Raw genomic sequence first — 16,072 nt, forward strand, 5'->3', positions numbered from 1 at the left:
TTAAAAGGGTGTTAAATTGGACACTTTCTAACTAATACACTAATTGCATTCAAGTATTCAGGATTCAAATACTCAGAAGAACGCTATGGTAAGGGGCATGATGTAAATTAAAATACACTTAATTCCTGAAACTACCTGAGTTAAAAGAGACACATTTTCCCCCTCCCCACATTTCTAGGGAAGAATATAATTCAGATCATAAAATGTCAGCAATGGACAACAACCAGCAAAACTCAGTCTCTTATAAAATATAATCAAGAAGAGAATATATTTTAAGAAAAATAACTTAACCCTGGTTTTCACTATTGTCTGAATTCCTAACTTTATGGAGGCTTCCTGCACAGCAGGCACTATACAATACAAATCGTGGCATCTATTCACACAGTATTCTTCAGCTTCAAAGCCCTTTATGACCAGGAAATCATGACACAAGCAAGCAGTTTCCTATTTTACAGGCAGGGAAACTGAGGCATACAAGAAGGCAAAACCAGAGACAATCCCATTATATTTGACAGCCAAACAAGCACACTGCCTCTGGAAAACATGATTCATTTTGCTGCCTTGTATTAGAGCTAGTAACATAATTCTGTACCAAGTTCTGTATTAGCTGCATTTTAGACTGAAACCTAATCCCTTCAAGCACTCATTACCTGTGTTGAAGGTTTTTATATTTCCATAACACAGCTAAGTAATGGTCTTAGCTTGTATAACAAATTTTCTTAGCTCTCATTTTTAAGGAGGCATTGAAAGTCGCTCTTTACATCTTTTCAAACCTAAACAGTTTCTATGAATTTACGTCCTGAACTAAAATGTCATCTTAGAAGCTACTTTTAGTTAACTGAAAAACTAGCAACATAGAAATAGTAGAATTAATAGATTAACTATCACACTTCAAGTACAGGTGGTAGAAATGACAAATAACTGTTTTCACCCACAGTTTAAACTACTACTAAGTCTTCCCTAATAAATACAAAACCCCTCCATACAAAGACTTTTAAGTTTAAGTCTTGCATCTTACCTAGTAGGAACAATGATGCTGCACCTTTCCAGATGGCTACAAAGAAATCAGTGGCTAAAACATATTTTTGCTGACTTGATGCAACTTTCTAAACAACAGAAGACAGCCTGCACAACAGCACATTTTCCCATTCTGATAAGCAGCAGTCAGAGCTGGTGCACAGTTACAGCTCTCCATTCAGTGCAAAGTGTGCCACAACAATAGAGTAATTCAGTGATTCTTCTGCATGAAGGTCCCCAGAACCTGAAAACAGTCCTTCAGCAGGCAACATCCTCACTTATTGTGCCTAAAGATTAAGGTAAGCAAAAGATTAAGGTAAGCAAAGTTAATAATAGACTTACTAGAAGACAGGCACACAGGATGACTGCTATCCCTGATCCTTTTCACATTCCACTGCTCAATAAAGGTTCAACAGAAATGCAGAGTAAAGTTTAGTATTTGCCTCCAGCCACACCCAAACGCATGGAGCTCAGCTCTTGCCATCTCACCCTCCGCACACACTACTCCGCTTATTTTGCACTGGCTTTGGGCCATAAATATGAGAAAGGAAGTTATGATGCAAGGTAGGTGGAGTACAGTAGGAAGCACCATGGGATTGTTCAGATTATTCCCAGTCTGTATAAAGCACAGCCCTTTTCCCTTTCAATTGTATCACAGCAGAAAACAAGACGGAGCCTTCACTCTCAATAGCACGGTAGTTTCTACTTGTACAGATTATTTTAACGATAAGTTTGTCATGCATTTGTACTTTATCTTTAGTAAAAATGTCACTTTTTTCCAGAACTTAAAATACAATGTACATCTACATGCACGTTGAGGAGGGGATGGGGAAAAGGAGCTGGAAGCAGCAAAGAGGAAGATTCCCCCTCCTTTTTTTCCTCCGTCTTATCCTTACTGTAGAGAGAACAGAAAGAAAGCCATCTGCTTATGGTATATGCTAGTTCATCTGGGCAAAGGCTATAGCACAAATGCCACATTACATCTCACTATCAGGCATCTGAATCATCATCATGATGGGAATCTGAAGAGCTGCAAGGGAAGCAGCCTGAGTTCTGGCCAAGTATTGTGACTGTCTGAAATTAATGGATGGAGGTTTGCTCTCATTCTACTTCATGGACTGCAACCTCAACAACAGAACTCAGCACTGCAGTTCAGACTTAATAACAAGGAATATGCAATTACAATCTTCCTGCCAAATCTTGTAGAAGATCATTATCCTAGATTAGCAATTTTGATTTTGTGAAGTCTATCAGGCATAGCTCAGGACCGGCAAACACAGAATTCCTGACCTACATTCCCCCTTCTTTCAGCAGAGCATTATGCACACAGTCTTTAAGAGAGCTTTCCAAACAAAGACTTTTACTTTGAACCCAAGCTACGTTTTCCAACTTGACATTTTTCTTCAGGCATTTTCATACACAAGAAAGCAGAAGTCCTCCCACAAGCCAGACACAAGAAAGGTCTATGCAAATAAAGCTCACTATTTTGGATGAACACTCAGCACAGGAGCAACATAACTTCCCGCTCCTTGGCTGAGCTACCACATATCACACATGGCAAGAAAAATCTCAAACAAAGGTGGTTTTTAAAGCTACCTATACTCTTGCACTGCAAGTATCTATTGCAACATCAGCATTTAGTAGGAAAAAAAAAGATCTAAAAACATTTGTAGTGGGTTGACCCTGGCTGGATGCCATCATACACCAAAGCCTATCACTCCCCTCTGCAACTGGATGGGGGAGACAAAATACAATGAAGGATTCATATGTTGAGATAAAAAGCCAGAGATCAATCCCCAAATAATGTCACAGGCAAAACAGACTCAAATTAGAGATATTAATTGGATTTACAACTAAAAAAACCACAGCAGGATGATGAGAAGTACAGTAAGACCTTTCCCCCACCTTTCCAGCTCTAGCTCTTCCCCCGCAGTGGTGCAGGGAGATGGGAATGGGGATTGTCGTCAGCTCATCACATGTTGTTTCTGCTGCTGCTCAAGGAGAGGAGTCCTTCCCCCTGCTCCAGCGTGGGGCCCCTCCCACAGGATATAGATCTCCATGAACTTCTCCAGTATGAGTCCACCCCAGGGGCAACAGCTCTCCACAAACTGCTGCACTGCAGGTCATCCTTCCGCAGGGTGCGGTGCTTCACGCACAGCCTGCTCCAGCGTGGGGCCCCACAGGGTTACAGCTCCTCCTAGGAAGCCTGCATGGGCTCCTCTCTCCACAGGTCTGCAGGTACCTTCCAGGAGCCTGTTCCAGCATGGGCCTCCCACGGGTTCAGAGCCCCAGCCTTTCAGGCATGCCCTGCTCCGGTGTGGGTCTCCTCCAGGGACTGCAGGTGGATCTCTGCATCCCCATGGACCTCCAAGAGCTGCAGGGGCACAGTTGCCTCCCCACAGTCTTCACCACAGGCTGCCAGAGAACCTCACTTCCACTGCCTGGAACACCTCCTTTCCCTCCTTCTGCACTGACCTTGGTGTTTGCAGCACTGTTCCTCTCACATATTCTCACTCTGCTCTTCTCCAGCCATAATTACATCTGCACAGTACCTTTTTCTTTTCTTCTTCCTAAACATGTTATCCCAGAGGTGCTGCCACCATTTCTGACTGGTCCAGCCGTGGGTCTATCTTGGAGTCAGCTGGAATTGGCTCTGCTGGATGTGGAGAAAACTTCTGGCAGTTTCTTACAGAAGCCACCTGTGCAGCACCCTCTCCCTGCCCAAAACCTGGCCATACAAACTCAATACAAGGATAAAAACCAAACAAACTGGCCTGTAAGATACATAATACATTGCTTTCAGTAACATGTGTAGGAAACCACTGCCTTTTACTGAGCACCCACATTTGCCAACACATCATCTATAGCTCGTTCTGCTCAGACCTGAATCCACACTTGGATTTGCATCAATGTAGTTAAACAACTGCAGAAATTCAGAGTAAACAAACCCTGAATATATTCTTCATATTATACCACACAGCAGCATGTTCACAGATCCCTTACCACTGCCATCTGTGTAGCTCCTCTCCTACAACATATTCCCTTCCACCCCAAAATACTCTTTCCCTTTCTCCCCAGATCCTTCCTCGTGGCCCCTTGCAGACTGCTTTTGCACTACTGGACACTTTACCATAAACTCCTGCAAGCTGACTGACAGAAAAGCAAGCCTACACATGGTGTTTGGGCTTGTACTGTTGGTGTCCTACTTGCAGCTTGCTCCTCCTCCACCTGGAGCCAGCAAAGGAGAACTGGATGTTGGGAGGCTTGCCCCTTCAGGCAGACTCTGCCTCATCTTCTGCATTCAGCACCAAGTTATAAACATTTCATACACAAGGAGAACAAAATTAATGTAATTTTCAGGCAGATAAAAAATTATACCATGTAATTCTTACGACAGATACCTACTACGGAAAAGAGGAACAGTCCAACTCATACAACGTAATCACAGGGGGTTCCAGTTGCTCCTCCCATTCTTCAGTGTCACAGGCTGTTCCTAATGAGCCTAAAGCCAAGGCAACATCCAAGCATAACGAGTGGGGTTATGAACTCAAGCTTAAGCCTGAACCATCTCAGTTTTCTGTACTTGCGTCAAACCCAGAGGAAGTCCTTGTACAAGAAAAACGTGTAGTAATAACTACATAAAGGAAAATAAAAAAGAAAGTAAGCTACTCTTGCTGCTCTAGAGCTTTGCATCCCTCCCACTGGGAACATGGTTCTCTCAGCCTCATACATGGCCAGAGGCCAAACAAGGGCCACATTAAGTGTTCCCTGTTGGGACTTGAGAGAATTACACATCTCAAGATAGTCCCTTAAAATGCAGGTACTTTCTCACAATGAAAAGAAAACCCAGAATTTTTCCTGGTAATAGAAAAAGATTTTGTACAACACAAGACTCATTCTGGAGAAAAGCAAAAATAGATGTGCATCAGGGATGAAAGCGTATTTAACACCACCTACACCTAAACAACACAGGCTATCACAGTATCTGGCACCTGTCCCACCCACACCACACCTCCCACTGCCTAAGACACCAATTCTTTCTGGGTTTAAAAACACTCCTTTTCTGCTTTTCCAGCCAACGCGTAATAATCTCACCAATAAAAAGACGATCGACTTTCACACCAGGAAGCAACTCCACCTCAGCCCACCAGAACACGCAAGGCAAAGCCACATTTATCATACAGCAAGTGCCTACCCATACATCAAGCACATTTATGACTTAAATTCTATTTACTGATACCAGGAGGCTGGGCTGGTGGGAGCACCCATGAGGGAGGCAGGGTATGGAAGCAGAAGAGAGGAATTTCTTTTTTTGAGTCAATGTATCTAAAACAGTTGTGGTATAACAGCAACACAAAACAAATCATGCAGCAAGTCAGAAAAAAAATGAAGCACAGAACACTCATTTACTCCAAACCCAGCAACTTCTGTGCCAAGCACTTTTGAAAATACATCGTATTGGTCACTCCTTCAGGAAAACAGCTGTCAAAACCTGTGTCCTACCTCTATAAAACAGATCTATGTCCAAACCAAAACACTCATGACACACACAGGTAGGTCAGAGGACACACCATTTCTGGCGTCTGAAACAATGACACGTTTAACCACCCAGGTTAATTCCAGTGTGGGAAAAGTCATAGGACACACTGGGCTGTTGTGTGATGCAGGCTGACCAGTCTGGTACCCTAAAAGACATTACTACAATGGGAAATTCAGAGGCACATTAGCACACCACAGGCTGGGTTGACATCTCCTTTGTGCTGCAATTCCAGAACGTGCTATTCAGCCATCTACCTTCAGGACAAGCAAAAACCAAACCAAACCAACTCAAACTGGGAATTTCAGACCACACAGCACAACAGCGTGCCTGTTTACTGCTTTCAAAGGTCCCTCTGCCTTCCTACTTATTTGCTGTTACAAGGTAGAGGCTTCCTTATTACATCTTCTAAATATCACTGGAGTAAATTCCATGTTTTTGTTAATCCAACTTAATCCTTGCAGTGTGTGAGAATACACAAAGATGGTGGAGAAAGTCCCCTGTATTACCAGCTCCCAAGGGAGGGTAGGAAGAGGATAAGGTATCATCTGACTGTTCCAGCTCAGCCAACCTAAATGGTGAGCTGAGGCACACCATGATCTTCCCAAATCCAGCCGTTATTTCTGATTGCACAGCCACATGGCAAATCACTTCCACCATGTAAGTCTTTTAGTTCCTTTTTGCCTTTAGTGCAGGCAGCATTTCCTACAAACCATCACTCAACTCCTTCCTAAATTCAAGGGGAAGCAACAAAAGACACGTGGCTTTGGGTGTGGATAGAAACCCAAGGAACAAGACCATCCATTTGAGCAGCATCCTACTATTAAATTAATTAGGTGTAGTGTCACACCACACCTTTGCAGAAGGGCAGCTCTTCCCAATTCACCACCAGCTCAGGGTGGGTACACACTCCTATCGCATGGAATGACCTTCACTTGTCACATCCAGGTGACTGCCAGGACACACAGCATTGCAGGCAATCAACACAGCCACCACCATGCCAAAGACTGCCAGCGTGAAATGCCTGGGCCTGGTGATCACACCTATTTGACAACAGCTGATATTATTATTCAAAGCCACAAAGGAGGGGTTTTGTCCTACCAATTTTGGGCTGCAAACACACAGGAAGTCATTAGTAACTAAAGCAGCACCCATTCAGTTGGCACAGAGGACACATTGAGCATCTGCAACAAAACAGATGGATCTTTTTTGTTATTTTGCAGGTTAAAAGGGATCAATGGGGCTAGTCCAACACTCGAAGTGATGGATGGCCAGATGTTCTTAGCTGACCACACAGTATTAATGGAATGTGTAAAACTACAGCAGAACTGGGAAGGAGAAATCCTGCCCCTTCAGTCAGCCCATTAGCCCAAGCACCCAGCTTGATCCAACCTTTGCTCCTGTGATGTGGAGCTCTACACACTCTAACTTGTATCACAAACATTCAGGCACTCTACCAGACGCTGCAGAAGGCTGGCAGATTGTAGAGCTGATCACTGTCTGACAGGTTTTTTTTAAGTGCTGCTCACTCCCCACTGCTCGTTCCAGGCAATACCAGGCTCTCTGCAGACACACCAGCTGAGAAGTGAGAGGAGAACAGTTGAGCAGGGCAAGGCAGCAGAGCTTGCTGAGTGACTTTTGGCTTTACAAGTTGTCACCAAAGTCATGACAGTGAACAACAGTGTTGTACAGAATGGTGGTTGCTTAGGTGATGTCACACCTATTTTAAATGAATTAAACAGAGCAGAGTTTAAACAAATAACATGCATATTATGCCAGGTTCCTCTTGCTTCAAGAGCTTCAGAAGTTGTCCCTTTTAGCTTGGTACTACTTGGCTGCTCATTCAGCTTCCCTGGAGGGAGAAAACTACTTCTCTTAGCTAATGCTGCTAAATACTATTTGCAAGAGAAGTACCCTAAATAACAATGTTTTTTGTGCAACACTGGTAAATCACTCTGCAGAAGGGCCTCGTGGGCAAGACCTACAGGCAACAGCAGAGGTACAACAGTGCAGAGGCAAGAAGCACAGAGTGCTGTTTCCATGGCTTCCCTGCATTAACCCTTTCTTGTGGTAGAAGGTGTTCTCAAAAGGCTGGAAGATGCAGCATGGCTGTCGCTGATCAAGAGGCTCCATGGCAGCACGACAGGACAGCAACACTCTTCAGGAACATGGCTTGGACATGACCCATGGCAGAGTCCCTTTGCCACCTTTGGTATTTCACAGGAGAACTTCCCCACATTCTCCAGGCACGTCTGGTTCACTTTGCCTGGTCCCTTGCACTCTGCCTTTCACAACTCAGTGACGGCTCGCTCCCTCCCTCTGTGACAGCCAGAAACCAGTCATTGCCTGCTACATCAGCTTCTCCTGAACCCTTGATTTTGTTGGGAGACACAGTTGTACTACAGCTGGAACCAGAGAAGCTCTAATAGATTTTAGGAACACAATCCTTTAGATGGCAAGAAAGGGTTTCACTTGCCCGGAGAAGCCAAGCAGGAGCTAACAATCACTGCTCTGCATGGTTCAGATACTGATCTGAGTGAGATTCTGCATTCAGGGCAGCAAATACTTACATACAATGGAGAGCAGAGAAAAAAAAAAAAGTCTTCACACACTCTTAAAAAAGAGGAAAAAGACAAGCCACCCCCCTCGGGCAACAGGGAAATTAGCAAGTTATATATAACTGCACAGGTGTGACAGAAACAGCTGAGTGAGAGACCCAGCTACAGGGAGTAAAAGCCCTCCTGTAGACTCACATGATTTGCCAGCCCAGCCAATTTGCACAACTTCAGCTTTGTCCAGCAAAACTAAGGAATAGGAAGGTGAGATCCCTGTGTCTTGCTGAAGAGGCTTGTGGCTACTGAAACTCAAGAAGGGGATAGTCACTTTGTAGAAGGTCAAGCCTCCATACCTTGAGAATGCAAGAAAGATGCTCTACACCAGTGCTTATGTGTAGTCTTCCAGCTCCTTGTTCACATCTACATACAGGCTGCTGCTACACTGGAGTTACTGTGGTGTGGCACAGAACAGAGCTCAAATGGGGTAAAAATTACAGCATTAAAAAAGAACCCACTGAAGAAGATTAAAAAAATGATTTTACTCTTTTAAATGACAGAAGGAAAATTAAGGTAAGAAAAATACCCAATTCCAGAGACTCCCTTAGCTTTCAATTCAAAGAAACAATGGGATTTAACACCCTAATGAAATAGAGGAAAACTAGTAATCTAAGATTAGATCTAAATTACTCCTTAAGCAGTTAGGTTTCACAAAATAGAAGTACCAAATGACAAGGAAAATCTCCTAACTTATTCAACAAAAAATCAAAACAAACCCCACATGCTGCTTCTTAGCCAAGATGCACCAAAACAGTGAAATAAGAATATTTATTTTATATACTTGTAAAGGATTTGTGGAGAAGCATCTCTTTTGGGGCCTATTCTCAAGCATGGAACACAATGAATTACCAAAGTTCTCCCCCCCCTTTGTGATTAAACCTACAAATCATTTAAATACTGATATCCAATATGACAGACCTGTATTCCAGCTGCACCACAATGCAGCAGTTGGTTTGACTCTACAGGTCCCCCACATCCCGGCTGAACTCTGCATGATCTCCAACAAATGGCCTGACCTTCCTGCAGCTTCTGCTCACTTTATTCAATGTTATGATCCATAGCAGTTTGCATTTTACAGATCAAATGTTTGATACGGAATAACTCAAAATAATAATGGCAGAACCTTTAAAGTCATCTCCCTGTCAATTGCGTGGGAATATGTCCATGTTTTTACATGTGTTTGGGTATTATAACCAGATACACTGCAGATAAAGGCTTTTAAGAATCAATTTATTATCAAGAGAACCACATAGAATGAGTGATAGCTGCAGCAGAATCTTGATTTTAAAGTGTCTAAGCTTTACTTTGCAGAAGGATGAAATAAAGATACGAACAGGATTTAAAAAACCCAAACCCCTCAACTAAGACACAAAGTTTTCCCCTAATCTTCCTTTTTAAAACAAACACCAGTAAAAGGTAGGGCACTGCACACAGCCATCTACCAAAGCTTTGTATCATATTAAGACCTGGGAGCATCACAGCAGCACAGGAGAAACCGGTACAGAAACTACATTACCAGCCCAGTAAAATAATTCTTGCTATTAATGCCACAGAAACAAAAACCAAAGAGTTCATCTTTAGACACCACTGGGTTCAACATCCACATAAACACCATCCCTATGGTGAAATTCCCAATGAGGACACAGGCATGACTAACTCTAAACAGCAGCAGCAAGATCCTGAATATTAATAATTAACTAAATGCAAACAGCAAAAGCAGAAGCCAAGTTTGTGCCCTTTAACACTCAGAGTCACAGTTGCTGTTCTGTCCCAAACTCACTCACTGTTCCCTCTCCATGAACATTTATCCCGAACTACAGTAAGTAACCTAACACTGTTTTAAACAACACTTCAGATCTTTCATGTTCCACAGAAAAGTCTGAAACCTCTAAACCAGTTAAGCAGTAGTGACTAAGATAATTAAGCACGCTTCACATGATGTCCAGGATTTCTGGTGACCTTTACTCACAAGTATCATCCGACTGTTTGGGAACTGAAGATCAAAAAGACTCTGCCTGACTCACAAGTGACTAAGCTGAGAGAAACCAGGCCTCAAGATAATAAAACTGAGAGCAAAGAGAAGTTTTATCTGCTCGTTACCTCCTGAATAGGAGCATCCTCCAGTTTCCAGAGCCCTGAGTAAGTTTTTACATTTCGCAAGACCATGAAAGCCCACAGATTAAAAGGATCTGGGTGTTCCTTTGTTATCAGTGGGCACATGCACAATGAAGTAAGAAGTTCTCCTTCAGCTGTGCCACCAAGCTATAGGAGATAGCTTGAGCCAGTCTTCTCAGGGTTACCCGGCTCCTTCTCCAGGGAGGCTGTATGGCAGCGAGGCACAGCACCACATGTAATTAAACAAGCTCCATAACACACAGTGGGAGAGAAAGGAGAGTCCCCAAGGCAGGCTGCTAACGAGGACAGAGGCTAGACAAATGGAGCACTTTCAAGACTCTTTCTTCATCAATAATTTGAAAGGAATGTTAGGAACACTGTCATCCCGCTAGTTTATTCTGTGGAAATAACCTTTATACCTGCCTCTTTTAAAGTCCAACTGACTTGCACGTAAATTAATCCCACAAAGCAGATCTGCTCACCAAAAAAGCAGACATCCCCTGTGACAACACTAGGAAGGAGAAAACAAAACAAAATTCCATGAATTATCCATCCATCTCAAACTTCATGACTGCATATTAGCCCTCGAAGCTGTAAATTCAAGAGCCCCATGAGGCACTCAGACCCTGAACTGTTCAATAGATTAGAAGAGGCATAATTAGCTATTCCCATGGTCTCCATAGCTTGATCTGTTATGAATTTGTAATACTGCCCTTCCCCCATTTCTGATATAAGTCACACAAAGAAACAAAGATATTTAACATACTGCTGCGTGACATAACACACATGTGCAGGTAGAGCGCTATGGTATTAAAAAAGACATATGAGACATTAAATGCATTTTAAACTATTCCTGGAACAATTATTCACTGGACAGAAAAAAGAAAAAGTAAAAAAGATCTTGTTAAAACAACATGAAGCGAAGGGAGGGGGAAAAAGAGCACTCTGGGAATCTCAAGGCAGTGTTTTCTATTGTGCATAACAACAGGTCAGAGTCTGTAAGAGAAGTGCAGGAGGTTTGAGAAGTTTAGAGATCAGAAAGCCCAGCAAAACAACCACCTAAGCTTTAGTTAGCATTTTAGATGGAATACTTAAACACTGAGTACCACATTAAAGGGCTTGAATATAATATTAAAACTTTTAAATTATTAACCTTAAGTGGATATTCAGTTAAAAGAACACTTAATAAACTAAATCCTCCAATCAGATGAAGATAAGCAGTATATTGTTTGAAGAGCTCATAGCCTGAAACCCCATTCCTGCACTGAAATCCACAAAAAGGGACAAGGAAAACTGTGTTAATGACTGATAAACCTGATCAGAGCTTAAATAATTAAAAGACCACAGGAAACAGGGCTGAGATCCTACAGTTCACTTATTGCTCTCATAAACTCTGCTGGGGGTCAGTTTGTTTATAAACTTACAGCTGCTCATCTTACAAAGTGCAAGAGATTCATTTCTGCTAAAAGTTCTTCAGTTGAACAACCAGAAAAGTGCTTCCTAAGAAAATTCCCAAAGACAGGCTACTACTAGACTATTTCAGTGAATCCAAATCCGTATGGCAGTTCCAATTACTGCCTAATGGAACAAGCAAAACAGCTTTTAACGTAGGCGTTTTTTTAAAGATAAAAAATACACATATCCACAAACTAGTGAGCAGTCTGCAATGAAGATACGTACTTTAAGTGCTTACTGGATGTGGCAACTCCAAGGAGCTCACCTGGGACAAGATGTTAGACTTTAGAAGGAAAGCATTACTCCTTGTGGTATCAAAGTTGCAGGGCTACTTGAAAGCTTAACTTGATTAGAAAAGAACACATGGTTACTAAGAACTTAAGCGTCAGACATTTCAGTAATTTCAGATGATAGAAAGCAAAACTTATTAAGGAATTAAAAGTGCTCTCCAGTTTGCCAAGTTACTCCCTAACAATAAAGCTGTGTGTCTGGATCCATCCTGATTTCAGGAGATCCTCAGTAACCACTGCACATAATTCAAATTGAAAAATTAATCCTTATCGAGATCAAGGGGGTTTGATCTAAAAAGTTTCTGAGTATTAAAGGGTAGCTCAATCTACCACATCCCACTATCTGACAGGAAAAACCCCAAACATTTATCCAGCATGCATAATGATCCTAATTATTTCTCAATACATGCTCCTTTTAGGGTAATAATGTGAAATAAAATGAGAGATACCAATTATGCTGTGGAAAAATATGCTATTTTAGAAAGTGTTTCCAGCTCCTTTTCACTGCTTAACATTACCAGTCACACTCCCACAAGCCTTCACAGATGAAAGGTGAGACAACCTCACACAGCTTGCCAGCATTAACCCTGTTATTACCTTCATCAGTACAGCTACACACAAATTACTTCTTAGTACACCCTCGTGCAGACTCTCAATCACATTGCCCTGACATATGGTTACAGCAGCAGTTTAGCTCCTATCTGTCATTACCACAAGGAAAACATTCCCATTTCAGGGTAGTCTCCCAAGAGCACAAGTAGTTATGCTGCTACAGCAATTTCCCAGCTTTTCCCTGGCAGCTGCTCAGAGGTGAATTCCTGGCTGGGCTCACGTTGCCTGTATTTCCCACCTGGGGAACAAACTGTTGTTTAATCCTTTGCCCACGCTCTCTCTTCTGGAGCACAGGAGATGGACCTGAAGCTGAGAGTTAAAAATTATATACAGATAGGGAAAAGAAAGAGACATCTTAAACTTTAAGAAACAAAACGTTTTGTAGACAGTTTAGGGCCAGCCTACTACTTCTCATTAAAACAATGCAGAAAAAGATACTGAAGTCTGTGAACACTTCATTACCGAATAAATAAAAGAGTCCTTACATCCTGCTCCCTCTTTTTCTCAAACCCTCCTTCTCTGCCCACCTCAAACCTCTAATTTTTTTCTAGAAAGAGAAATAAGATTTTTTTTTTTTTATTAACTAAAAGACAATAAGGAAATCTGGAGAAAAGCTTTTCAAGCTGAATTAAAAGTTTTAATACTCATAATATTTACATTTTTATTACCTTAAGCCACTTTCAACCCTCACAAATCTTTCATTATTTGCAGCAAACACAATGTGAAAAGGATGTATTCATCCCTTTATTTACGTGTTAAAAACAAGAATCACTAATGAGTTGAGTCATCAGCCAAAGAGAAGTCTGAGCCACCGGGGCAATGCATACTCTGGAACTTGTCACCTGCAAATGCTGATGGGATAAGACTGCGCCTGTTTGTTTTCTCCTTTATTTGAACTCAGTGACAAGGAACTCACCAGCAACAGCATCTCCTGGAGATTTCACTGATACATGAGGGCGCTTCCCTAGCTCAGTTTTGACATGGATTGAATTAACACCTTATTATATTTACTGCTTGTTTTTCTAAGTTTTTATAGGCAGACAACACCACTGTTGCACAACACATTGGCTATTTAATCTATTTGGACTCATATTCTTTCTGTTCCTACCTCATTAGCTACAGCAATCGTCACCCAGCCTTCTCCAGTGTTCTGCGAGATCAAATTATCGCTCATTATTTCCTCCTAATTGCAGAGGAAGAACCTCACACCTATAGCAAAATGAGCTTCCCTAATACATCCACATCCTTCCAGCATGGATTCCCAGTTTTACCTTTCAGTACAATTCCTTTTTTGCTTGCTTCAGTCAGTTCCTCGAAGAGTTAAACTGGAAATAATCTTTAATACAAGAGTGCTGTTGTGAGAACCACCTATGCGTGCAAAGCTACTCGGTAAGACAGGCCACATCGCCCGGGGGAGGATGGCAGAGAGAACACTTTAAAGCACCTTCGACTCGGACTAAATAGGTATTAAGCTTGCCGGGATTTTCTGTACATACTCCGGTCTCTCAGAACAACAGAATATGGATTTCACGGGGCATCCCTGCTGGTAAACCCAGGTATTTAGTGGCAGGTGTACTTTCAAAGGAAAGTATTTTACGTCACTACTTCCACAAATACTGCGCTGGAAACTAAGGAAAAGCTGCTGGGCTTTGCTTCCATCCAACCTGAGCTGACAAAAACGGTGTAATTTTAAAATTCATGTTAAAACTCCTTAGAGGAGGTGGTGCTCCGTGTGCCTTTTGAGAGTGTTAGAACAGAGACACCTCCGAGAGCCGGGCAGGTTTAGCACACACCGCCGCCAGCAGCTCCCGAAACTCTCCCGTCCGAGGTCGGGAATACCTGCCCCGAGAGCTCCTAAGCACTCTGAACCGTAAACAACATGGACACCATCTTCCTCTGGGAGCCCGGGCACTCCAAAACAAAGCCACCCCCACCCCCCAGAAGCAGCACGGCTCAAACCAACTTTAAGAACTTCGTACCATTAAAGAAAAAAAAAAAAAAAAAAAAAGTAAGAAGAAGAAAGCAGGATCTAGACGAAGTGCCCGTTTAGCCCGCGGGAGCGGGGCGAGCAGCCCTGGCGGGGAAGCCTTATCCCCCGGGAATGGAGAGAAGGAAAAGCCCCGGGCGATGCGGGCCCCCCTCCACCCCGTGCTGCTGCCGGGGCCCCGCGGCCCCCCCGGCCCTGGCTCGGCTCCAGCGGGCCCGTCTAACAAGTTGATTCCGGCGTGAGAGAGGAAGAAAAGGAAAACCTGGGAGGGGGAGGGGAAGCCCCTGCGCGGCCGCGGAGACCAGGCTGAGTGGGGGAAGGCGGGCAGGGAATGCCGGAGGGAAGGAGGGTCGCCTCCCGCCCCCCTCCACGTCCGCAGGATCTATTTTCCCTCCCGCTGCCCCGCTCCAACTTTCCGCTCGCCGCCGCCCGGGACTCACCGGCATCATCTTGGAGCCGAACCGCATGGGGACGGCCGGTGCCGGCCCCACCGCCCGGAGCGGGGAGCGGCGGCCCGGGGGGCGGAGGGGCTGCGCTGCCGCCGGGACGACCTGTTGCGGGAGGCGCTCGGCTCGGCCTCACCGCCCGCCCTCCGCTTTGTTCCCACCAGCAGCCACTCTCCCACCACCGCCGCCTACCACCCCCGGCTCCGCTCCGAAACTAACCCTGGCCCGGCGAGGAGGAGCCGCCGCGCCCCGCCCGCCGCCCACCCCCGGGAGGGGCCGGCCCGCCTCCTGCCCCCGCCGCGAGTGCCGGCCCAGAGCTCCACGAGGGCGGTCGGACCTCCCGGGGCTCGGCACTCAGCGGGGGCTGTGAAAATACGAGATCCGTGGGAGTCCCCTCGGGTCACCTCCTCCTGCTCACCGCTCCGAAACGCGCCGGTTTCGGGGCCCCACGGAGGGCAGGGGCACACGCAGCCCGGTCTTCCCTGGACCGGCAGCGGGAAAGCGCGGGTGGGAAGCCACTGGCCAAGGTCAGGCTTCAACAGCAGAGCCTCCCCTGGCCTGATCTGCGAGCCCCTGCCGTCCCCACTGCCTCAGACGGACCGTCCTACAGATCCCTTTTAGCTCCTCATGTTCGCAGTCAATGGAGCATCCCTGCCCAAGGCACCCTTTATTTTTTTGTTACTTTTGGTTGGACCTGGTGAGTCGATCAAGTCAGACCTCATTGAGATGACAAAGTCTTAGTTGGGCTGTCCAGAAAACATCCCCAGAAATCTTTTGCACCCACTTAAGTGATGAAGGGGAATAGTTCTGCCTTCCTTGGACCAGTGTGCAGGATACCCATTTCAAACCCAGCCACTTTGCCAGCAGCACTTCAAAAGCTCACGCAAGGCTTGGAAGAAAAGTATATTCAATCAGCACCGTTACGGGGCTCTCTCCGCAGGAAAACCAGCTCCATCTGCTTTTCCTACTCGTATTAGAATCTTCGCAGTAATTAGGCAGGA

General features: G+C 44.4%; 1 protein-coding gene across 1 annotated transcript in view; it reads right to left on the reverse strand.

Annotated features, from left to right (window-relative positions):
• Nucleotides 1–15,267, reverse strand: part of TP53BP2 (tumor protein p53 binding protein 2) — a 52,513-nt gene extending 37,246 nt beyond the window's left edge. The window contains exon 1 of the mRNA XM_069009249.1: nucleotides 15,066–15,267. Coding sequence (XP_068865350.1) covers nucleotides 15,066–15,092 — 27 coding nt within the window. The 5' untranslated portion in view covers nucleotides 15,093–15,267. The remainder of the gene's footprint in view (nucleotides 1–15,065) is intronic.
• Nucleotides 15,268–16,072: the final 805 nt, after the last annotated feature.

The sequence above is a fragment of the Aphelocoma coerulescens genome, chromosome 3 (genome assembly GCF_041296385.1).
Source record: "Aphelocoma coerulescens isolate FSJ_1873_10779 chromosome 3, UR_Acoe_1.0, whole genome shotgun sequence".
Taxonomy (NCBI): Eukaryota; Metazoa; Chordata; class Aves; order Passeriformes; family Corvidae; genus Aphelocoma; species Aphelocoma coerulescens.